Source organism: Lepisosteus platostomus, chromosome 23, assembly GCF_059453375.1.
Source record: "Lepisosteus platostomus isolate fLepPlt1 chromosome 23, fLepPlt1.hap1, whole genome shotgun sequence".
NCBI classification, from domain to species: domain Eukaryota; kingdom Metazoa; phylum Chordata; class Actinopteri; order Semionotiformes; family Lepisosteidae; genus Lepisosteus; species Lepisosteus platostomus.
Genome location: NC_142633.1, coordinates 7,705,026 through 7,729,745, shown reverse-complemented (window position 1 = coordinate 7,729,745; position 24,720 = coordinate 7,705,026). Strand labels below are relative to the sequence as shown.

The 24,720-nt window shown below is 41.0% G+C and overlaps 1 protein-coding gene across 3 annotated transcripts in view; it reads left to right on the top strand.

Annotated features, from left to right (window-relative positions):
• The window catches only part of pusl1 (pseudouridine synthase like 1), a 56,556-nt gene that overhangs the window by 21,739 nt on the left and 10,097 nt on the right, over positions 1-24,720 (top strand). For 2 of the 3 annotated variants that reach the window (XM_088616947.1, XM_088616944.1), the window contains exons 4-5: positions 12,708-12,857; positions 16,983-17,156. In XM_088616947.1, the coding sequence (XP_088473073.1) occupies positions 12,708-12,857; positions 16,983-17,156 (324 nt within the window). The remainder of the gene's footprint in view (positions 1-12,707; positions 12,858-16,982; positions 17,157-24,720) is intronic. The other variant, XM_088616946.1, reaches the window with a different exon arrangement.

Sequence of the window (24,720 nt, the reverse complement as noted above, 5' to 3'; positions counted from 1 at the left end):
CACACAGACACACACACTCACACCAGGGCCAATTTTCCCAGAAGCCAAATAGCCTACCAGCATGTCTTTAGACTGTGGAAGGAAACCGGAGCACCCAGAGGAAACCCACATGAACAAGGGGGGAACATACAAACTGCACACAGACAGCACCCCAGGTCTGGAATAGAACCCAGGGTCCCCATGCTGACCACTGCTGCACCCCAGAACCATACAGTTTTTGTAAATGCTGTAGCACCACAGCACAGGTTTGTCAATATTAAATACATTATATCCATATAAAATGTCATCTAAGAGAATCAAGAAATGGGAGTGATGAGTAATGACCAGTATTAATAATTAATAATAATAATAATAATAATAATAATAATAATAATAATAATAATAATAATAATAATAATAATCCTCACACTTATATAGCTCTTTTCTGGACATTCCACTCAAAGCGCTTTACAGGTAATGGGGACTCCCCTCCACCACCACCAGTGTGCAGCCCCACCTGATGTATTGAGGTTATTTAAGTGTCGGTCATTATAGTTAAAAACACTCCTCCAAATGAGCAACTTTGCTGCTGAATAGAGTGCACTTTGCTGTAGATTAAAAAATAGCATCAAAATGACTGGGCAAAGTGGAATTATACTCTCCAAAGGAGCACTAACAGCTCTGTGGAAATCTATTTCTCCTGCATCTAATCTGGATTCATTTAAAAAAAAGTACTGACTGAAAACGTTATTGTGCGGCATTTACCCACCCCCCTCTCCACAGTGTCTACTATATCCATTTCCTCTTTAAAGCCTAAAATAGCATTTATTACTCTTCCTGCAGGAACTCTGTTGGCCAGGGCAGAGATGTTATTGAGGACTTGTCCAAGGCCTTGTTACTTTGGCATTGTTTGATGTTGTTATGATTTTGTGGTATTCATGTCAGTTGCTTTTATGACAACGATCTCATCTCTGGGTCTCCTGTCATAGGCCGTACTGCCACTTGTCAGTCAGTCAGAGGACGTTGAACAATTTTGTTTAAAAAACGGAAGAGGATATGACAGAATCAGGAATTCCTCCTCTTTGTGGGAATATTGCATTTTTTGGACAGTTTCTTCCTAGAGTTCCATAGACCAAACAATGGGACATTAATGGCATTTAGCCCACATTATTTCTTGGACATTTGGAGATGAAACAGGCTTTCACCTCTGATCTGAAAGGCCTTAATGCATAAACTGTACATTAGATCTTTGCTAATTTAGTATTCCTGTTGACCATGAGGCAGCAAAAATAAATCATTTAACTTATGATCCTAATTTACATAGACAGTCTCTCTTCAGATCAGTACAAATCTCATCAGATATCAGCTGTTCAACTCAGTGAATTTAGTCCCTTGAGTCCTGGTTTTGCTTCTGGCCTGGGGTGTTTTCTGTGTAAATCTGCATATTTTTCACCTGGTTTCAAGGTAATTTTCAAACACTTCAGTTTTCTTTTCCAAAGACATAATGGCTGATTTAACTGGGATCTTTAAATTATCCCCCATTTGCATGTGCCTTCTGCATGTGTAATTGTGTGTGTCCTGTAATGGACACAACATCCCCTCTCAGTTGTATCATGCCTTGTTTCCAGGTGAGGAAAGGCTTACTGACTTACTGTGGACAGAAATGGAGGACTGAGAATAACTAAAGGCATAACTAAAGAAATATGCAAAAGGAAAGCTATGCCAAACAATGCAGATGTTAAAATGCAGCAGGCTTAAAAGAAAATAGCAGGGCAATGCAAAAAGTCGCATTTGATATTTTCTGCAACTATTAAAATAAAATTGCTTACCGGATATGGTTTACATTTAATTACATTTTTTAAACAAAACATTAAAGACCGTTGGGGGGGCTTTCAAAGTGCTGTCTCATATAGAGCTTAGGTTCAGCAAGGAAATATCTCAAGACTGCTGTATGTCTGTTTACTTCCCATATGCTGGAAATATGCCTTTCCCCACTCTTGCACCGGAGACGCCTGGGGTTGCCGGCACCTTGGATAGGGCCTGTAAATGTATAGATCTGTTTCACCGAGTGCTGCCAGACAGCAGCCTGGAAGATATACCCCTCACAGAAGAGCTGCAGCGTGCAAGCTGCCACCCGGAAAATGACTGTGGTGGACTTCAGGCTATGATGTGACCCCATGAAAAGACAAGGCCAAGGCTGTCCCTTATGTAACGAACAGTTCTTTCCGGACCCTATGCGGACGACACAATCCGAAGAAGTGGGAAACACTAGGAAAAGGTCATGCAGGGATACGGGGCTGAAAACAGGAGGGCGTGTCCAAAGTGCGCTGGTGCACGGGGAAGGTGTGGCCGAGGCAAACAATCCAAAAGTAATCCATAGAGGAAATCCAAAAACACAAGAATAAGTCCATAGCCAGGTGATCCATCCAAACTAGGAATTAAAACCATGAACCGGGTCGGAACCGGCGGACAGGGAACGGGAACAGAGGTTAAAACCTTAACGGGACCAGGCGCTTCCAGGTCCCGGACTCGCACGGTGCGGAAACCAGATGCAGAGCCAGGATGAGCGTCAGCGCCTGGCTTTTAAGGTGGGCTGGGAAAAGGGGTCAGGTGCACAGAATTAAGTCTAAAGTGAAAGGGCTGGAGCACCCTTAAGGAGGGGGGACTATAGTCGTGACACCTTAAACCACTGTGCAATGTTTTATGTTGTGGAATCCTATTTCTTGCACTTCACGAGGAATGACAGCAGCCGAAAGTTTGGGAGAAGTCAGAATCGTTTATTGGGATGTGGAGATTTGGGGTAACCCGCTTGGCTGAGGGCCAACCTCCCGGCCGTTGGACGGGGAGGATAGGACTCCCATGCGACCAATGGGGCAGCTGCAAAGGTGGAGAGGGGGTGGAGGAGGGATGCAGAAAACGAACGAGGAAGAGGAGAGGGTGATGTTTGATATATATGGAGACCGGTGGCTTACGTCAGGATTAGTGGGAATCGCAGCTGCTGTGTCGAATGAGCTCGGCTGCCTTCATTCCTCCTGAACTTTCATTAAAAACTTTTAATTTTTTTACATTTTTTTTAAATTTTAAAAATTTTAAAGGAATGTGAGTAAGGTAAGAAAGGAGAGGAGGACATGGGGCACATCTAGTTTGTTATGTTGCTAGTATATCAATGATCTTAGACTTGCATCTATCCTTTCCTTGAGGAATGCACATACTGTACTGTAGTCAGCTGCAGCTTTGTCTAGGACGATGGTTTTTCACTCTCCTTTGAAAAGACGCCTCTCCTGTTTTCTGCCTTGAATGCTTCTAAATCTTGATTTCACTTTTGTCCCTGTGCTGCTGTAAGGAGGAGAGGTTTCAAGGAGCCAACATGGTCAGTACCTGAAGCTGAAAGCTTAACGGAGGCGATCCGGTCTCATGCACTGCGGTCTTTGCATGATCACAGAGAAATGAAGATTCACTGAACAGAGGTAGAAAGAAAATGTCAGCAGGAAATATTGATAGAGCCCGGCTTTAATTATACCCAGGACATGGAGATTGACGCTGCTGCTCTTTTAAAAAAACAAACAAAAACTAAAACTAAAACTAAAACAGCAGACTAACAGAAATGCCCAATCAATGGGTGAAAAGTCAGAATGCTGATTTCTCTAGACTTTCCCTCTATAACATTTTACAAAGAGTGAACTAGCAAAAAACCGAGGTTGACCTCTTGCTAACCTCAGCTGTCTCCCCTTCTCCCTTGATGGGCTAAAGCTGAGGTTTCCTACACAAACCTCATCTCCTTGGCTCCCCTCTCTGACTCCTCCCACGGCCCTGAACGAATGTCACTTGTCTCGCCCTTATCTTATCACTGATCAATATAGGTAGGACCTATTCCGATCACCGCTGAGATCCGACTTGGGATCCAGGTCTCTTCCATTCAAGTTCAAGTTTATTGTCAATATACATTATACTTATACATAAATGTCCTGTATAGATGGGAGGGCAACCCCAGTGATGGACTGGGCAGTTTTCACCACCCGCTGTAGGGCTTTGCGGTCAGCAGTACTGCAGTTGCCACACCACACTGTGATGCAGCCTGTCAGTGTGCTTTCTGTAGTGCATCTGTAAAAGGTAGTGAGGATCTTGGGACCCTCACTGCCTCACTGCACTGGCTTTAAAGAAAGTGTTGGAAACAAACTCCGAGTTGAGAAAAGAGCCCCAGGCATCTCTTCTGATGCTGTTCGCATGCCACTTTCTTCTGCAGATTCTCTGCTGCAAGGCCCCATGCACCTCTTACACAAGCGCTATTCCATCACGTTGGAGATGAAATTAGAATCCCCAGACCTAGACGAGCACCCCCCCCCCTCCACCACCACTGCTTACAACCCTAGCCCACCCTCATTTCTTCTTTTTCTTTCTTCTGAAGAGATCAAAGGCCTTTTTCCCCCCCCAAGAATAAAGAACGTTTTTGGAGGAGGTTGAGTCAGCAGTCAGAATTCCTAATAAGATAGACTGAGCAGTGAATCACGCTCCCAAAAGCTCTGAGCACTGAGTCCCCCAAAGATTCTGGAATGCACAGACTCATGCTAAGTAGAACGCTGCAGTAAATTTGGGAAATAAAGCCTCTCTTGCCACCTCTGCTGTCTTGCAAATGTTTACTTCAGAAAGTGAGATATGCACCTCATTCTGATTCGCCTCCTTCCCATTACACCACATTCTCATTCTGCTGCGTTAAGGTTAGTTAAACTGGAGTCTCAGCTTTTCCGGGATGGGTAGGTTTTACTGGTGATTCACAAGAGTTTATTTGAAAGCCAGAGCACATAATGTAGTAAAATGTTAAGTTCCGAGGGAGAAAAGTGACATTCACCTATCTTTCCAATTTGACTTATTTTTCCAGTTAGTTCATTCTCAGAAACCCACTCTTTCCTGGTAAGAGTGAGGCCTACCTTGTCTTAACTCTAACGCGAGCCACATCTCAACACAGGGGTGCCCTGGCACACAAGGACAATCGAGTGCCTTTATCAACTCTTTCAGAATAGAATTGCAGGTGCATTCACATATGTTTTTGATTTGATTTATTAACTCACTTATCAGGATTTCAAGTGATCAGGACTTGTCTGTGAAAAGCTCAGAGCTCCGAAAGTGCTCTTGTAGGCAAGTTTTGTCAATATACTGTATATCTTTATAGGATGATTTTAATGAGACATCCTCGACAGGTGTAGCTTTTTCATCTTTTATAATCTGACACCACCTATTATATAGCACAGTGGGCAAGAGGTTAGAGGTATTGGTTAGAGAGGGGACCAGCAACAGTATTTGAGCTCTAAAGGAACAAGTAAAGATCAATTTTACACCTGAGGATGCTATCCCTGGCCAAAACGTTCAATTTTGTATCCTTTTTTAACTTTTCAACATGGAAATGAGCTCGACTGGTTTGAACTATTGCAAATGTTGTTTCGTAGACCTGCAGACCTTCTTCCGAGTTGTTGAAAATGGCACAGAACCCCTTCCACCAAAAACAGCTAAAAGAAAGTTAGAAAAATAAATGAAAAATAGTTCAGACCTTTGTTCGTTTATTACGATCTTTAAGAACTTCAGAGTCTAATGGTTTTCATTTCATCTAAATTCTTAATTAATTAGGAACTTAATTGTTTAACTCTTGTTTGTTCTAAGGGGGTATTAACCCTTGTAGGTACTGTTCACAATGTTGCACTTGGTATTTATTGTGTACGGCACTCCACCAATATGTACATTCTCATCTCAGTTTTCACTGGAATTGCAGGAGTCTAGAGTCAAGGCAATGCTGTAACTGCCGAGGGTAGGACCGTCCTGAAACAACGTAATTAAAAAAAGCACTGTAGGTGTGCGTGAGGCCTGAGTGAGACTTGAGCTTTTCCTAAAGCAATAACTCCCCCCCAAAAATGAGCAGATGCAGTGCTTTGGACATTGGCAGAGAGCGAGACACGTCCAAGCTGGAAAACAAATCCGTCTGTTTAAATTTCCTTTCTGGATGTGATATCAGTGGACTTTTCTACGTGGCACCTTCTGAAAAGCCAGATGGGAACTTCACATCTTCAGAGACGCTGCGGCTGTGTAGCACGAGCTGCCAGCTCGGATTTCGACTCCAGCGAGTGCGTTTTCAGGGCAGAAGCCCCTCACCGCCATTGTGTCGCAGGGCCTGGGGAGGGTGACCTACATCTGCTTCCCACTGTCATCTGTTGAAGTGCCCTGATGAATTGCAGCATCAGTTTGAGCTAGTAGAAAAAGCTTACTCAGCTTGTGCGCAGGTGAAGGAACTGACTGAGATAAACTGCGCCATTGCAAAGGTTCTGGCAAGGTTTCACTAACCACACATTACCGTTCTACATGTGTTTATATAGTGCTCGCCTGAGCTTTAACTGAGCTCTGTCTGCTGAAGCCTTTGTTCATCCTGGAACTGTGGTGTAGGAGGTGGGGAAGTTATAGCTACCGTACCTGTTGATCCACCAGGTGGGTGTCATTAAGGTTTGGGGGCCAACAAACTGTTCACTAAAGTTTTGTGTAAAGAGCAAAGCCACCCAGCACAATGTGGCATAGATAGAAAACAGGAGTAGATTCATTATTTAACTCTGCCCTCTGAAAACCTACCCTCAGATTGAAATAGTTATAATATTAGTAAGTTACATGGTATTTGCTTTGTTGACCTTTTTTTGCGGGGCATTTTATAGAGAAATTAAAGTTGTCTTAATTCAGGGTTAGATTTTTATGACACATTATGGATGGAAAACAACTGATTTTGTTTACCAGAAAAGCCGCGCAGAAAACAGTTCTGAATATCCTGTTTTAAATGGTGGTGCTAATTGTTGACCTTGTCTTGCTGGATATCGGAGACATCGACAAGTGCATTTCGAGTATTTGATAAACAATACCCCATGAATAGTCTTGTGTTTCTTTTAAAGACAAGTGTGAATTATTTTTAAATCTGTGAAGGTGCCAGCTGAGTCACTGTTTGTATTAATAGCTTGAAAATGAGTTCATCTCCAGCTGTTAATCCCTCTTAAATAATCTTAAATAACTGTTTAAGAATACTAATGCAAGGACCCAGAGATTCCTGTGTTCCTTGACAATTGCATGGGAAATGGGGAAAAAATATATTTCTTTGCTCACAGGTAGAAATAGGTGCCACATGTACTTGGAAACATCTGTCTTGTTTATACCATTTTTGTGCTACAAGTGTATAGGCTCCATAATTACAGGGAACTGATAAAAGACTTTAATGTTGTTGTTCACATAAAGAGATCTGTTAATGTAAATTAATCTTTAAGCATGATAAGTTGATATTGTAACTTTTTTTTTGTTGTGAGTTTGCATGAGAGTGCCACAGTGTTTTTCAAATTCACAAAAAATTCACTACATTTTCTTTGTTGTTTCAGTTGCATGTGTTCGCAACTCATACTGAGCATACTGATCACAACTCCAGTACCGAAAGGACAAAACACATGAAACACGTGAATGATCAGTATGACAAATTTCAAGGAGAGTGTGTTCAGATTAGGATCGTTAACGTTCATTTTAAAAATGTGCAAAAAGGAGAACAAAATGTATAAAAATCTCCATTCATTTCCTAATTATTTTATCCAATACAGGGGGGCCAGAGTGTATCCTGGTAAGCAACAGCAAGACAGGATACACCCTGGACAGAATGCCAGTCCTTCGGAGGGCACACACAGACACAAAAACACACACACTCTCACGAGAGCCAGTTTTCCCAGAAGCCAAATTACCTACCAGTATGTATTTGGACTGTGAGAGGACATTGAACACAAACACAAGGAGAACATACAAACCCCACACAGACAGTACCCCAGGTCAGGGAATTGAACCCAGGACCCCAGCACTGTGAAACAGCAATGCTGACCACTGCATCATCTCGCCACTCCATTAAAACGTCAGAGCTGGTCTTTTAAATGTTAAAAAGGACTTGAAATGTCACAGTGCCAATTTGTGATGCAGCAAAATCAATTCAATATAACACATCAGTTCAGCATTGTTCATCAAACAAAGCTGCAGAGGTAATGCTGGAAGATGTGTCGTCATATCATACATTAGTTAAAATGACTTCAGACTGTCTGGGCTGCTATCAATTATGTCCTTTTTTAAAAAGCAGTATTGCATATTGCTGTATCTCAGTAAGAGATAAGTCGCTTTAAAGCTTGTGAATTTCAAATGAAGGGGAGCTTAATGTAATAAAAAGATGCTTAGACACCTTAATTAGCAACAATAGAGCTGTAAAATTTTGAACAAGACAGCTAAAGCACCTGCTAGACGTTCTTATTGTGCAAAAATTAATTAGGTAGTTTTAAGTTATAATTATGATGTGCATAATTATAACTGCAGTTATAGCTGTCAACACACAAAGGTGAAAAACATTCATTAATCTATTCTCGCTTAAGTAGACGTGTTGAACTCGTTGTCCTGGCTAAATTCCAGGACTTTATCTGACCTCAGTAAATTTCCCCTTTAATTTGGCTGGTGAAGTAAGTTCTTCAATTTCCACCTGAGCTGCCATGTTCTGGGGCCACTGACCTACAGGTATCATACCTGCTGATTTTTAAACTACATTATTATTGTAATTAATTTTCCTATCGTCATTAGCATTCAGATAAGTGCTACACCTGAGTGGTTGATGATCTGAATCCCCTCTTATCTGTAAAGAGCTTTTGCATCCTTTGAAATTAAGTACTTATACTGTAATAATATCTCATATTTGTACCCCATACTGTAGGAGGAGCTGTCCTTCAGGTGAGGTATTAAAATGAAATTGATTCACTATCTGAATCACCGAGAAGCATCAGGGAAGCCAGATATAAATCCAGAGTGGAATCTAGCCAGGACATGGGGGACAATACCTCTTTTGTCACAAACAGTGTCATGGGATCTTAAATGACCAAACAATGAGAGCTCACCCCATTTCCTGATCTGCTGTTTTGTGGGGCTGCTGGTTTGAAATTAAACAATAGTAAACAATATTCTCTGAATGAATGGCTTATTAACTCTTGATCTGAGCCAAGGTTAGGTACTGCATGTATATCATTGCCAAGGAAAAAGGTAATTAGTTTATGCAAATTATTCATATTTAAAGATAACAGATGGATGTATTCTTATTTTAGCAACTTTTAGAACAAAAACACCTAATGGTAGAAATACTTTCATGCTTTTAAATAAAGATGGAGCAGAACAAAATAATTAAATCTCTACTGACATCTTTTAAGGTGTTCTATTTATGTTGGTGTTACAGTAAGGTCATGATATTAACCCTTTCTAAAAAAAAACACCCAAGTGAATTCCTGAGTTTTAAGAATTAACACACAGAGGCAGATTAAAGAAATGGCCACTTTTAGTATTGAACAGAGGAGATTATAAAAAGACTGTAACGGAACAGTTCTTTCCAGACCCTATGAGGACGACACAATCCGGGATGGAGTGAGGAAACACTAGGAAAAAGTCATGCAGGAATACGGGGATGAAAACAGGGGGGAGTGTCCAAAGTGCGCAGCTGTCCAGGGGTCAAACAATCCAGTAGAAATCCAAAGGGGGAATCCAAACACGAGCAAAGTTCAAAGCCGGGGAGTCCATCCCCAGGAACAGGGGATAAAACCTTAACAGGACCAGGCGCTTCCAGGTCCCGGACTCGCACGATACGGAGTTCAGATGCAGAGCCCGGATTAACGTCAGCGCCTGGCTTTTAAGGTGGACTGGGAACAGGGGACAGGTGCACATAATCAGGTCTGAAGTGAAAGGGCCGGAGCACCCTTAAGGGGGAGGGACTACAGTCGTGACAAGGACACTCCATATGAATTCAAAATCATCAAAGGTATTGACAAACTCAAACCAATAGACTTAGAAAAGGCAGGCTGCATGAGACCTCTCATCAATAAGCAATCATGCTGGAGGGACTGACTTCTGTTGGTTTCATCCTGTCTTATCTGCATAAGATCTTCAAAAATTAAGGTGAAATTGATACTGTGTTAATCCTTCCTTCTGCACATCAGGAACTCTTAATAAAACATCTCTAAACACATTAGAATCTTATTAAAAAGCCATACCCTTGGATCTGCAGTGGTGCTAATCTTCTTAGCATAAGCCCAATTACTTAAGGTGCTTCATAAAGATATCTAAAGCTCTTTAATCCTAAAGACAGCTTAGAAATAGGGTAGAAGGTGCATTTAAAAGTTTTTTTTAGTGACTTTACAGTCACATGCATTTCAAGTGTAACATTATTGTGTTTCACAGAGGAGCTGTGAGACACGGGCGCTGAAAATCTTTTCCAAGTACTTGTATTTTATGAACAACAAGTTGGAAGTGGTATAATTTAAAACATGTTTGAAGAATGTTTTATCCTAGTACTAGAGCAAACAGGAAAACAAGCTAGAACTCGATCTGTCAGAGAAGTGACTTTTGAGTTGTTTTGTTTTTTGATGTCATTTTTGGGTCTCGGAAAATGTCAACTTTACATATCACATGGAGCGATTTATAATGGTTGTCATTTGAACAATTAAAGTTGTCAGTCTGCTGTATTTAGTCACACAATTATTTAAAACCCAAAACTTTTCATCAGAAGAATATATAAACATGTTTTAAACACTGTGGATGTCATGAACATCAACAATCTACTGAGATCCTTCACTTGGTTTTTACTATTATAACAACATTGTAATTTGTGTATCTTAGCATTAGTGAGTAGAACCTGTTTTTGTAATTTCTCTTAAAATCTTCAAACTCTTCACAACAGCTCCAGGTATACTCCACAAGATAGCCAGTATGACATACTGTCGTAGGTAATCTGTCATCCATCAGATCTAATTTGTCAGACAAATCCATTGTCAGGTATTCCTACTCATTAACATCATCATCTCTAGACCTCCATGATACTAGCTAAAAGGTCACTTTTTATATGACAAAATCAAAACTTTCAAGGTTAATTGCTGGCTTAGAAAAGTTAAAACCATTTGAGTAAACAGAATTGCATTTCTGCACGAATAAAGGAAAATGTGTAGATCTATGTTTGAGATCTTTGCACAGCAGTGGATGAATGTATGTGTATGTAAGGCACTGTGGCTCAGGATCTGTGCCTGTGGCCAAAAGTTTGCCAGTTCAAATCCGCAGCCGGCAGAGGAATCCTCCTCCGTTGGGCCCCTGAGCAAGGCCCTTCACCCCAGCTGCTCCAGGGGCGCTGTATAAATGGCTGATCCTGCGCTCTGACCCCAAGCTTTTCTCCCTGTCTGTGTGTCTCATGGAGAGCAAGCTGGCGTATGTGAAAAGACAAATTCCTTATGCAAGAAATTGTATAGGGCCAATAAAGTGATCTTACAGTGCCATTGTGCTTAACCGCAGGAAACTGTACCACTTTCCTAGTGGGTCTTATGTTACTCAATCAGGAAAGGCAGTGCTGGGTGAGCCTACAGTATAGTCCAGAGGTTTCTGTGTAGAATCAGGGCTGCTGGCAGGTTTTAACAGAGTTAAAATGGTTTGCCAGGATTTCCACAGCTCTCCACATCAATGAACTGGCTGAGCTACAAAAAGCATGTGGTCTGTCTGATCCGTGACAGGGCACACACAAAAGACACAGACACGCACGCACTCACACCAGCGCCAATTCTCCTAGAAGCCAGTTAACCTACCAGCATGTCTGCACTGTGGGAGGAAACCAGAGCACCCAGAGGAAACCCACACAAACACAGGGAGAACATAAAACTCCACACAGACAGCACCCCAGGTCCGGAATTGAACACCAGAGCCCCAGCACTGCTGTGAGCCAGAGCCGGACTGCTCTTATTTTTACCATGTGATGCAAAAATATGTGGTTTTCTAGCAGGGTTTGCACTGCAGAAATTACTGGATGACTTGACAATGCACATTGTGTAAGAGGCATATACATTGTCTGTATCAGAGAGCTCCAACCTTCTGGAGAGACCCAACCCAGTTATTCTTATAGGTCACCACATATTATCTGTTACATGCTTATAAAAAATGATCAATGTTTGAGTGAAGGGAACATTGCTCTTTGAGAATTTTTGTTCTAAATAATTTCTTAATGACATTAGAGACCACCACCTGTTTAATTGCTGATAGTTAATTTGTTTTGAGACTTTAGAAATTGATTATTTAAAAGCTACATATTAAATCTGGACTGGGGTTGGAGACCCTAACACCTGAAGAAGGCTCCATGGCCGAAACGTTGTGTTTTCTTTCTTCTTTTTTTCAGCATGGAATCAACCTATTTCTTGTTCCTTTGCAGCCTACGCATGCTGACGCAGCTACCCACCTGAATTCCTATATCAGTCTATATCAGTTCAGTAAAATATAAAGAACTATTAAAATGTTAATCTCTATTTAAGACCCTGCACTTGTTTCAATTTAAAATGAAGCTGCTGAATAACGCTGCTACTTTTATCGTTAATTAATTGAGCATTAAGCATTAATGACATTATAGAAAGGTGTTTCAGAATCCCATTCAAAAGCTACTTTCTCAAAGTTGAAAAGCTACCCCTAGATCTTACACTTCGGAAATAAAAGACGTGCAGTCAGGGTGGAATCTGTCTGAACAGGTGAGCTTGCAGTTGGTGCTCCAAAGCTGACAGAGAGAAACAAAAGGCTCAAGACTCAAACATTGATGATATATTCAAGATCCCATGCCCTCAGCTTCACTTTAGACTCTGTGTACATTTCAACGATGAGACAGAATTAAAACCTTTTTTCCTCTTTTCCAGCATTATCAAGTCCTCCATAGTACCTCCGCTGTTTCATGCCCGGTTCAATGCTAAGTCAAGGACGTACATCTACCGATTGGTGACGGGGCTCAGAAATTCCTCCCAGCTGCCCGTGTTTGAGAAAGACCTCGGCTGGCTGGTGCAAGAAGAGTAAGTTTGGCGATCGTCTCTCCTTCCAGTCTCCGTGCCCTGATATCGCTGTCAATATACACCCGCCTGGTGTGTGAAAACATCTGGACACCTTTTTCTCACCGCAGCTGGGGGTGGAATCTGAATATATTCTAATTAACATGACAAAACTGCAAAGAAGGTTCCTAAAAATATATAACTTTTTACAGTTTCCCACCGATTCCGAAGCAGACCACAGCACCACTGACCACAGCACCACCCTGAAATTCCGTGAGGTGAAACCTATGACGAATTATAAATGTTACATAACAATTAAGAATTAACTGTAATCTATTGCGCAACATAGTTTATTTTTGAACAATTAGGGGTAAGTATTGCACCTACTGATCAGTACAAAACTTTCCTGGATCTGGTCATGTAAATGAATCTGAGATTAATGAGAACTGAGACCTGTGGTGAGGGTAAAGTTCTATTGAAAATGCAATATAGCAGAGTAATGCTTCTTGTTCTTGGACAGTCAAATAACATTGAAAACACAAATGGAGTAATGATGTCAATTTCTTATGACTGGGACATGTGGATTCACTGGTGTGATGCCACATTTAAACAAGTAAAGAGAGATTTGCTTGCTGTTGTGTCTTAAAGTCTACAACAAGAACTATGAAAATATTAACATGCCATTCAGGTGACACATACAGTAACCATGTTCGTGGTCTAGATCTAGCAAGATAACATCTGTATGTGCGAGAATATCTGTGCAGTATTTCACTGCAATCCAATAAATTGATACGTTGAACTGTGAAACACAAACCCCAGAGCACAGGTGGAAACTATGTGGAAGTGCACTTAAAACTGAAAACAGGAGGCACCTCTTTACACAAATGGTAGTAGGGGTATGGATCAAGGTACCCAGCCATATTGTTGAAACTGATGCTCTGGCTTCATTCAAGTAGCAGCTGCATGAGATCCTGGGATCAATTAAGAACTAACTACCATATGGGCTGGTTGGGCCAAATAGCTTTCTCTTGTTTGCAGCCTCTCTTAAGTTCTTACAAACAAGTTTATGATGTGATACGATAGCACTTTACTGTCTGAGTTCTCAGACGTTTGTTGTGCGTCCAGCAAGTTTGAGTTATTAGAGAACAATCAGGTGCAAAGCAGCTCTTTTTTGTTAATCTTTTTGTGCCGATTTGAAAAATAAAATCCCATTGACAGGAGATCTGCAGATGTTAATCATTTTTTTATTCTCCTGCTTCATTTCTGGAAAAAGTAGGGCAGGAGAAGCTGCAGGCTTTTCCAGCTGCCTGGTGTCATCCACCCACTCCCTCCCTCTCCTGCTCCCCAGCAGGCCCTTGCTTAGCATTACTGCGCAGTATTACGTCTTTTTTCACAGTTGTGTAACTGTACTGAAAGTAGCCGATGCATATCAGGTGTAACCCTGATTTGTTTTGATAGAGTGGCGATAACACACCGCAGCAAGAAATTGTGATTAGAGAAGAATCCCGCAGCTATCCTGATCTATAGCTGCTTGTCAGACAGTACATAAGATCCAAGCTGAAAACTGTTCCAAAACTTTAAAACAGCAGGAAAGTGAAGGTTATGCCTATATGATTGCTTACTTGCAGCATATTCTTTCATAGAAAGACCAATTTACTCTCCTAAAAACTCCGCTTTTGCTGTTCAACAGTATTATTCTATAGCCTTATGTTTTAGTATTGCCCTGTGTGGTCTCTTTGCTTTTTATTTTCTCTACACTTTGTAACGTGGTTTGTGTTGTGTTTTGCTTTTTCTGGGCTGAAGTGATCAGTTAAAAGTCCTCTGCAAGTATCTTATTTACAGTTACAGGATGGGGTTAATGTAATACAAGAGCCTAAGAAAACGTAACAATGAAAAGAGGTCATTCGACCTTTCAGTGCTCATCATATTCCTATAAAAACCCAATATAAAGTCCCCCGCCTACACAATGTGTCCACAACGAAAGTATTAGGTTTGGTGCAAAATTGACTTTTAACAATGTTTCATTGATTTCTCAACATTGTAATTTGAAGTTAATTTGATACTACTGTTGCAATCAATCTTATTTCCTTTTAGATATTTTTTCTGATACTGAAAATATCACATTCCTTTATTCCATCCTCAAAGCCCATATCCATATGACCTGCAGTGGGTCTTGTTGCTCTTCAAAAATTTTGGTCTATGGCTTCATTCATTCATTCATTACACTGGAGACCAGAACTCTATGCCATACTCCTAAAGTGGTCTAAATAATGTATTGTACACTTTCTACCTTGATCTTTCACCTTGATCTACATTCTGTACTTCATACTATGCACCTAACCATTTTGTTTGTTTATGATTGTTACTGTGTGTTTCCTAAGTACTGGGAGCAGTTCTTGAATTCTGTTCCTCAAGTCGTTGTCCCACTGTGGACTTGCATATCTCATAAATTAACAGTGCCTTAGATAAAGGGATGAAGGTATAAGCCCCATGTGATAATTTTAACCAAGCAGGCTGGAAGTGAGCATAGTGAAAGCCCTTTGAGCCATGAAGACATTTTGACTTACTCCATTACTCCTTTGGGCTGTTCACTGTCTTAAAAGTCGTCGTATGTCGCTTCTAGGAAGTACATCAGCTCTTCAGTTGGAACTAACATGTTGACAACCAACATGTTGACAGGAAATGTTTTTCACCATCAGGGAGGAAATGTTTTGATGAAATATCACAAAATGGTGGCAAATTAAAAACACTTTACCTTTAAATATATCAATCTAAAAGAACTATTTCAGCAGTAAATATAGGGGCTTGTTGAGTATGTTTAAGATGATTGATTCCATAATCCTATTCAGCTCTGCTTCTAGGACAATCCCTGGGATTCACTGTCAACAACAGAGCTGGGTGGAACTGCACATGACTGTGCACGAGGAAGAGCCTCTTTTTTTAGTCCTGAATACGCCTCTTAATCTTCTCTTTATGACCTCTCTTCACTGTCCTTCCTGAATCACTCATTTAGGCTGACTTTGTAAATACCATTCGGGGTTTTGAATACCTGAATTCAAGTTCAATCTCCTCTGATTAGAATTGATCAGATTCAGCTGTTTTAATCTGTCTGTGTAATATCCCTTTCAGACCTCAAATCTGGATGCTCATATTTGAAACTCTTTCTAGGGCCATGTCCCTTTTTGTCACTTGGTGATCAAAATGAACAACAGAATGAAACGTGACAGAGGAAGACTTGAAGACCAACACATCAATGTCACTAGAGATTAATTACATTGATGTCCTTCACTGAAGTACTGCATCACCCCAGTCCCCACCATATCTCAAGCTCTAACAAGGCTCCCCACGTTACTCAAAAAGTGACCACCAGCAAGAAAAAAGACCACCTGCCTGGAATTAAGAGAACTTAAAAGTGGTGACATCTTTTATTCTGATTATCGTTATGATCATATATCTTTGTCCAAGGAGACTTACATCTGAGCCCAGTCTAAAACCTGAAACGTGAACAGTATGGACATGTATTCAAGTTCAGTGGCACATACAAATGAAATTCCCTCATACAATGGTTTAACCCTGTCATACCCAAGCTTAGATTTTCTTCATCGGTGATATGAAAAAGGGTCAACAGCCAAAATGTTGTGTTTCTTCTTTCTGCTCAGTGTGGAATTCACATGTACTTGTTCCTCCTTATTATCCATCCATACATTTCTTAACTGCTTTATCCAAAACAGTGTAGCGGGGGAGCCTGAGCTTATCCCAGTCAGCAATGGGGACAAGGCCGGATGCACCTCGGTTGTGATGCCAGTACATCTCAGGGTACACACACACAAACTCACACACGCACAGCAGGGCCAATTTGCCCAGAAGCCGATGAACCCACCAGCATGTCTGTGGACTGTGGGAGAAAACTGAGCGCCTGGAGGAAACCCATATGAGAAGAACATGCAAACTCCACACAGACAGCACCCCAGATCTGGAATTGAACCCAGGGCCCCAGCGCTGCAAGGCAGCAATTCTATACATGCCCCACCGTACCTCCCTTCTGTATTTTTATAAGTTGTTTATTTATTATTTTAAGGAAATCTTAGAATCTAACTGTAAGAATTCTGCTTGCTCTGATTCTCCATTATTGCGCTTCTCCTCTTACAGCCAACTGAATGTGGAGGCCATGCAGGAAGCTGCCAGGCTTTTCCTGGGGACACAGAACTTCAGCACGTTCCGGGCCCTCAACTCCGAGACGCCCTTCAAATCGCCCGTGAAGACAATGCTCCTGGCAGACATCACGCCTGGGTACAGTTTCTTTGCACAGCATCACTTAAACAGGTGGGCAGGGCGGCACTTGATAGTGGAAAGAAAACCTTCCGAAAGTCCAAAATATAGGGTCTCTCTTGTTTAAAAGCTGAGTGTTGTGGTCAGGGCTGCAGTTCGATTGGTATAAACATGTCTTCTTTAAAGGGAGACTTAATGCCAGCTGATTTTCTGAGCACGTCCAGACCGTTTGCCTGATGTATAAAGAAAGTCTGTGAGCTTTGGTGCCAAGGAATGAGATCTCCATAATAACACAATATATATTCCTTATACTTTTTAAAAAAAGGTAACATGCAGAATGCAGCAGCAAGTATAATTCAAGTTAGCTTGCAATACACAGTGTGGGGTGTGTAGTACTCAAGTTATCCGTAGATGGCTTCCTCTTTATCGGTGAACTGCTTGGAATACAAATCCTGGAAAAAGCAGGACATCTCATCTTTCATTCAGAAATGCAAGACCTGGTCAGGTGGTTTTCAGGTTTCACATGATTTGCAGTTTTAAGAAATATCTGACAGTTAAAAGACGTTTAAATGAGATGATGCAGATAAATCCCTTTATATAGCATATCGTTTCAAAGTTTAGAAAACACGGCTTAAGAAGGGGTTCTCCATTAAGCATTGACTACACACAGACTGACTGGGATGATGTTAAAGCTTTGATACCCAGTGGCTAGCAGGATAAAAATTAAATTCCTCCTTTTTTCCTTAAGATTTTCCTCCTTTGGATTTTCCTCCTGTTTCAATACTGTACGTTTCAGTTCACTCTTCTTTAATCTACCTTGTGAAGCACCGTATGTCACAGTTCTACAGCTATGCAAATGGGAAACGGTGTTCTTCTGACACCTGGTGGGAGTTTCTCTGGCTGACAGAGAGATTAGCACAGCGTGCGACGCTTTCACACGTACTGTAAGTAATACACAATGTCAGCATGCACACACTCAGGTTGGACAGCATTGATTTTGCTGAGATCTTTATCCAAGGCATCTTATATTCAGCACAGTAACTGGACTGAAACAAATTTACATACTGTAAATACATACATATTGTAACTACTACTGTAGCAGCTATATCACCCTGCAACTCACAACTGGCAGCCCCGCTGAAGCTCAGCAGGTGTGAGCCTGGCCAGTACCTGAATGGGAGACCGCCTGCGAAAAACTAAGGTTGCTGCTGGAAGAGATGTTAGTGGCACCAGTAAGAGGTGCTCACCCTGTGGTCTGTGTAAATTCTAATGCTCCAGTATAGTGACGGGATATTATCTGTAAAAAGGTGCTGTCCTTTGAATGCAATGTAAAACAGGTCCTGACTCTCTGTGGTCACTAAAAATCCCAGGGAGTTTCTTGAAAAAACAGTAAGGGTGTCAGCCTTAGTGTCCTGGCCTTTAATAAGCATGGCCTCCTAATAATCTTCATCTGTTCTCCTCCCAGCTGAGAGCTGGTGTGTGGGAAGTATACTAGTGCACTATGGCTGCCCTTGCATCATCCAGGTGGGGCTGCACACTGGTGGGGGAGGGGAGTCCCCATTACCTGTAAAGCGCTTTGAATGGAGTGTCCAGAAAAATGCTATAAAAGTGTTACATTTTTATTATTTAAAATAATGATTATTATTGTTATTAAGAATCATATAAAAGAACAAATAGCCGTCTGAAAAGGTGGTCCTTGAGGAGCTCTTTAAGCAGTGGTTAGAGGTCTTATAGTCCTGGTGTGCCCAGGTATCTGCCTCTTCTGCAGGTGCAGAAGTGAAGATTCAATGGTGGTGGAGCAGTTCTATAGCTTATTCTGCAGATCTGTCACCTGTTCTGCTTTTTCAGGATTGTGTTCACTGATTACACAAAGGATGATCCACCTAGTGCTGATTGCCAGGTTACAATCCTTCTATTGGGAGTTCAGATGGCACCATAATCCCTGAGCTCTTTCAAAAACAAATGATTAAACTAGATGTTCACTGGTGATGTGATAAACAGCGTCTCCCTTTGCACACAGGGACCTATAGTATGTTTTAAATTGACATTAGCAGCTCCTCCAGACCCACAAGGCTGAATGACTGAAATTCATTTACAAAGCTCTAAAGCCTACAAAATGAGTCAAACTAAAACAACAAAAACTGCTTCACGCCAGGAGAAAGCAGCCAATTGAAACCATTTTTGTTTGTTTCGGGAATAGTTTCTGTGGATAACCCAGGAAAGTAGAAGCGAATGATCATTTTTATTTTCAGAAATGTCACTATTTGACATTTGTGGCACCACTCCAAATGAAGCCACCTCAGGGATTAAACTCTACACCACACAAAACAAATTGTGCTGCTTTATGGTTGTTACAGCATCGAAGGAAGCTCCTGAATATGAACAGGTGAAAGTGGGTTAGAGGGAAGAGGGTTTTGTGTGTGATTGTGCTTAGCGTATGGAGGGCGTTCTGCTAATTCAATTGCCCACCTGGCTGTTTCTCAACGAGGGTCTTTGAAGTCTTTCGAAAACTGTCTTGCTGAAGTTGCTGGTTAGCAACATTAAACCGTAATTTTGCCAAACCTGCAAAGCAGGAGACGGGAGAATTCTGAAACTGAATAGAGGGGTGTTGCATGGTGTTCTTCATGAAGTGTTAAAAAGACCGTTGAAGTCAGAGGGTCCACCTATAAAATCATACTCTTGAAGTGTTTATACAGTGTGATCCACACCACACCCATTCCTTATGAGGATGTAATGGATATGTAAATTGTAAATGACTGTATTATAAATACCAGGGTTGTGCATACAATAGTTGCAGCAATTTTGGTATAGATATTGCAAAAACGGACAATAGTGTGATACCATTAGCTCTCTGCTTATGGCTGTCTGACTTTACAAATGTAGTGCTAGATAGTGTACCAAACTGGGACTGGTTGTGCTTAGTGGGTATCGCTGTATAAATAGTCTCATAAATTAGTAATCTCACGATATTGAAAAGTTATGGGGGTGGGTGTTGGAAACATGTCCTTTTCCATTTTCTGATGATCTTTATCTAGTCTGGATTTCCCCTTCAGCAAATCCCAAAACACATTTTTCAGCCAGTCAACAAAACAATCCTCTTCCTCAGTTCTTTCTGTACTCATCAACACACTCCTTGTCTGATGCTAAACCAGAAGAACATGAAGGTTACAAATGGCGAATTTGGAAAATGCTGTTCACTGAGTGCGCACTTCAGCCCCATCGAGCCCCGCCGTGCAGCCTCCTTGCCCATCACCTATTGTATGTTATTCCTGAATATGGTATTTACCACATCTTCTCATCTCATAGCTCATTGATTCCCCTACGTCTGTGACTGAGCCCAGTCCAATTCTAGAGACAACTGCAATCTCCAGAACACTTCCCTTCCAGACTGATCCCCTTTCTTCATGGGGAACTCCTCAACACAGAAGCTGCCTGTTGCCTGTTGCCTGTTGCCTGTTGCCTGTTGCCTGTTGCCTGTTGCCTGTTGCCTGTTGCCTGTTGCCTGTTGCCTGTTGCCTGTTGCCTGTTGCCTGTTGCCTGTTGCCTGTTGCCTGTTGCCTGTTGAGACACACAGTGACTCTCTGCCTCTGGACTGCTCTCTTTTATGAGCTTCTTGATTGAGTAGAGGTGTGGCTAATTCCACAGTGAGCCTGTCCACAGCACTCTTCCCTCATGTGGAATGCCTTCCTTTCATTCACAGCCCAGGTGTGTCTAATTCTGCAGCTTTTTCTAGTTGCTCAGTGGGCATCTTGGCCTGGATTTTGAGCCAAGATGGTGGTTTACTAAGTGGAGTACCTCTTTTATTGCAGCGTTTGCAAAGATAGAACTTTTAAAAGCTGAAAAGAAGAACATAACAACAACTATTATTATTATTATTATTGGCATTACAGTAGATGCTGTGCTCTGAAACTGGAATTAATATAATTAATGTTGATACGTTTATGTTTCTGCTGTGATCATTACCTCCAAACTTTGTAAAAGCCCCTGATGAACCTTGATTTTCTGTTTTGTTTAATCTTGCTTCTTTACAGTTGTTCATTATTCTGTCTCTTGGCATCCAGTCCAATATTTATTTTCCCCATAGACCTGTTCTTCTTGCTCCATATCTGGAGCATTGCCATTTTAGTCTTTTTTCTTGCTTGTACAGTGATGTCACACACGTTTTTACTGGTGTTCTAACTCATGCAAGATTATTTCTGTCTCGTTGTAGTCTAAACATATTAGTCCTATGCTTCTTTGGTTCATCTGTAATTCTTTTACAGATACAAATACCATTTTTGTTTTCATACTCTAATTTGCTCTTTCATATGTTAATACAGCCAACCCACATTAATTGAAATGTTACCTTTTGTGGCACAAAACCTCCTTTTCTTGTGGATAATGGCTAAATCTACTAACAAAATATTTGTACCTATTTTATGGAAAACTGGTTGCAAACAAGTCAGAATTCATGGGTGAAATATTTGTAAGCTTTTAAGAAATGTTGTGTTCTGAGTTTTTGGCAAATGAGGTTTCTTACGTATTAAAATGGGATAAACTAAAGTTTCTGGTAGTTTATAGTTTAAGAGATAATGTTCTAGGTAATGTATTTAAGAGAGACTTAAAATTACAAATAATTGTTAAATATACGTTCTTATCACAAATATTTGTCGCAATCTTCAAACCTTATGGTGAGACAAACACAAAAATTCCTCTATTCCCCTGCAGGTACAACTATGCCACTAAAACCTCATTTTAGTGTTCTAATTCTATCCGTGTGTACAGAAATAAGCAACACACGTTTTCCAAGAAAAAGTAGTAGTTCTTCAATGTACTGTAGAAGCAGTAAATGAAATTCAGAACCGTTTACAGGAACATTCCTGATGGGGCAAGCATCCAGCAGATTATGTTTTATGTAGTCTAGTGCAGGGATTTGCTTGCAGGCAATAGAAACATACGCTGTAAAACAAAATGGGGAAAACACTAAGCAAGAACAGGCTGCTTATGGAAAAGAGTTAGATGTTCATGCGGACACTTGCTTGCCTGTCCTAAATCTCAAATGAATCACATTTGAAAACACAATTCAATGCTTCTGAAAATTAAATGAAAAACCTGTGATTCACCAACAATGCTGTGAAACGGTTTCAAGAATTCATGGACATGCAGTATGTGTTTTTGTGAAATATGTCAATATTTGTCCGATAAATTTTAACATATAAATCATTATTGCAAATTCATGTACAGGAGTGTAGCTCCGTTCTGTACGTGGGTAACAGCTACAAGGACAATAGGAAGGATGACAGCAGGGGTCTAAATTGCAGAACTGATACCTCTACTGTTCGGCACTTGGGGTTGCTAGGCAACCGGCCAGTCATGCCAAGCTGCAGGGGGTTCTGGGTACAGGAAGCTCCCATGCAGCTAAGAGAAACAGCTCATGGCAGGGAGCCTTATTACTTTATCATTTGAAGAGTCTGTGCTGTACTGGTCAGAGAACACATGTTTTATTCCCCAGCACTACATCAATTCACTCTCTTGCCCTTGCAGCAAGGCATGTCTGTTAGTGTTAGCCTAAATGGTAAAAAGAAATGATTGAATATTTCCATTGGCTTGTGATATCTATCACACTAAACATTATCATCTGTAAAAGACGACCTTCAGCCAAGCTGACTGTCTTTTCAGAAATAGAGATCTAACCCCTGACTCTGTATGTGTAGATAACCAGGTCCAGTCAGGAGATTTTACAGTAATTCTGAGATGTTTTTAAGAAGCTAAATAGGCATAGTGTTCTGGAAAAGAAGAACAGTCAATTGAGATGACTGGGAAGAAATGGAAAGTGTTAGAGAGTTGCAGTGTTGCATTTTAATGCACCACCTGTTAAATAGAAACAAGGGCCTTTTGATGGTTGTAATACCAAATTGCATGAGATCTCAATTCCCAACTGAAAGCTCCAAAAGCAGTCTGACGGATAGTTGGTATATCACTAACAACTCTCTCAGATAGAGCAATAGACTTATTTCAAAACACTCTAATGGAAAACAAAACATCAAAAATAAACTGAAAATACAAATAGATTTCAATCAGGAATGTGAATAAAAACAATAATGTGCTGCTCATTTGAACTGAAATCTGTATTTAGGCTCATCTAATTATTTGTGAAAACCCTTTAACCTCTTTCCTCTCTTCCATGGGTTCCTCATCCTTCTTTTAATTCACACATTCTTAAAAACTTACCTGCATTTCCTCCTTCATTTGTTTTTCTTTCCCTCCACACTCCAACCCTATGTGAATTTCCTGTTCAATCACAGTTTTATCTCTCTCTTCCTTCTCTCGAAGACTCGTGGGTGTTGCAGACTCATTTATGTAGACTTTTTTGTGATTGTCTAACCGACAAATGTAGATCGGGCCAATTCTTTTATTAACACTCAGAATATCTGTCAATAAGAAGAAAATATCACAGATAAAAGTGTTTTTCTCTTTAAGGTGTTCGCAGTCTGGAGAAGCAATCATTTTGCTATTGCTTTGCTATCGATCTAATGCATGGTAAAACTTCTGTGTGGTTAAATGATTTTGGTCTTGGTAAAGATGGTGACAAGCTGCAGATTTCTGGCCATTTCTTAAACATAAAAGACAAGCTTATAACCTGATCATAGCATTGATTTACAGTACTCAGTTCCAGTAATCTTATTTTCTGTAATAATCTGATTTTCTCTAAACGGGAGCTGTAACTGGTTATTTCCTTTATGAAATACTTTGAGCTTTTGAAGTCCAAGCAGAGAGTGTTAAGATGAAAGATATCTTGGTTCTCACAACCTGTCATGCGCTGATGGCTTGAGTACAGCTGCTCTCGGAATGAATGGAGCACAGTAAAAGAGACATACCGTGTGAAGGCATGAGACTAATAGGAAATGAGATGACAAAGAGCGCAGGATTGAAATAATTTGCGGTCGAATTCCAAAGTGGCCATCAGACACTGCTTCAGTGTCTTTCAGTGAATACCACAGTACTGTAGCTCCCTATCAAAGAACTGGCTGCGAAACAGATCTCGCATTTTCATCAAGCCTCGATATGCCCGAGACAAAAGGTCAGGTCTCTGAGTGTGGTGTTTCTCCAAGGAGACGGGAAAGCGGGAAAAGCGCTCAGGCCCAAAGACAGGTGTTCCAGTACAAGAACCTGATAAAAGATGACCAGCCTGGAGGATTCATTGAGCGTCACTCCTGTTTCCATCTGGTTTATATTTTTGATAAAAGCACATTCCTAAGAATGGTGGAGAATTTGTGGACCTCGCGAACGAGCCAGAGTAAGACGGTCGGAGCTGGGAATACTTGAACAAGGTAGAAAGCTATTGTGAGAGGTGAGGTGGCTTGTAATCCCTGTTTTGTTTTACTACAATACAGCTGCACTCTATGTCCATTGCAGGTATCATACACTCTTCCCCTGTATTGCAATACCTACTGTATGCCATGACGCTACCCCCAGAAGTGCTCGGTTGTGATTTAAGACACATCAATAACATCTTTCCTCTCAAGAACCTTTGGGCTGTCATTCCTTGTCCTGCTGGAAGTTGTGAGCACCCACTCTGTGCAGATGCCCTAAGGAGCACACATGCATAAGGCTTCTGTGCTCAAGCAAGGGCTGTTCA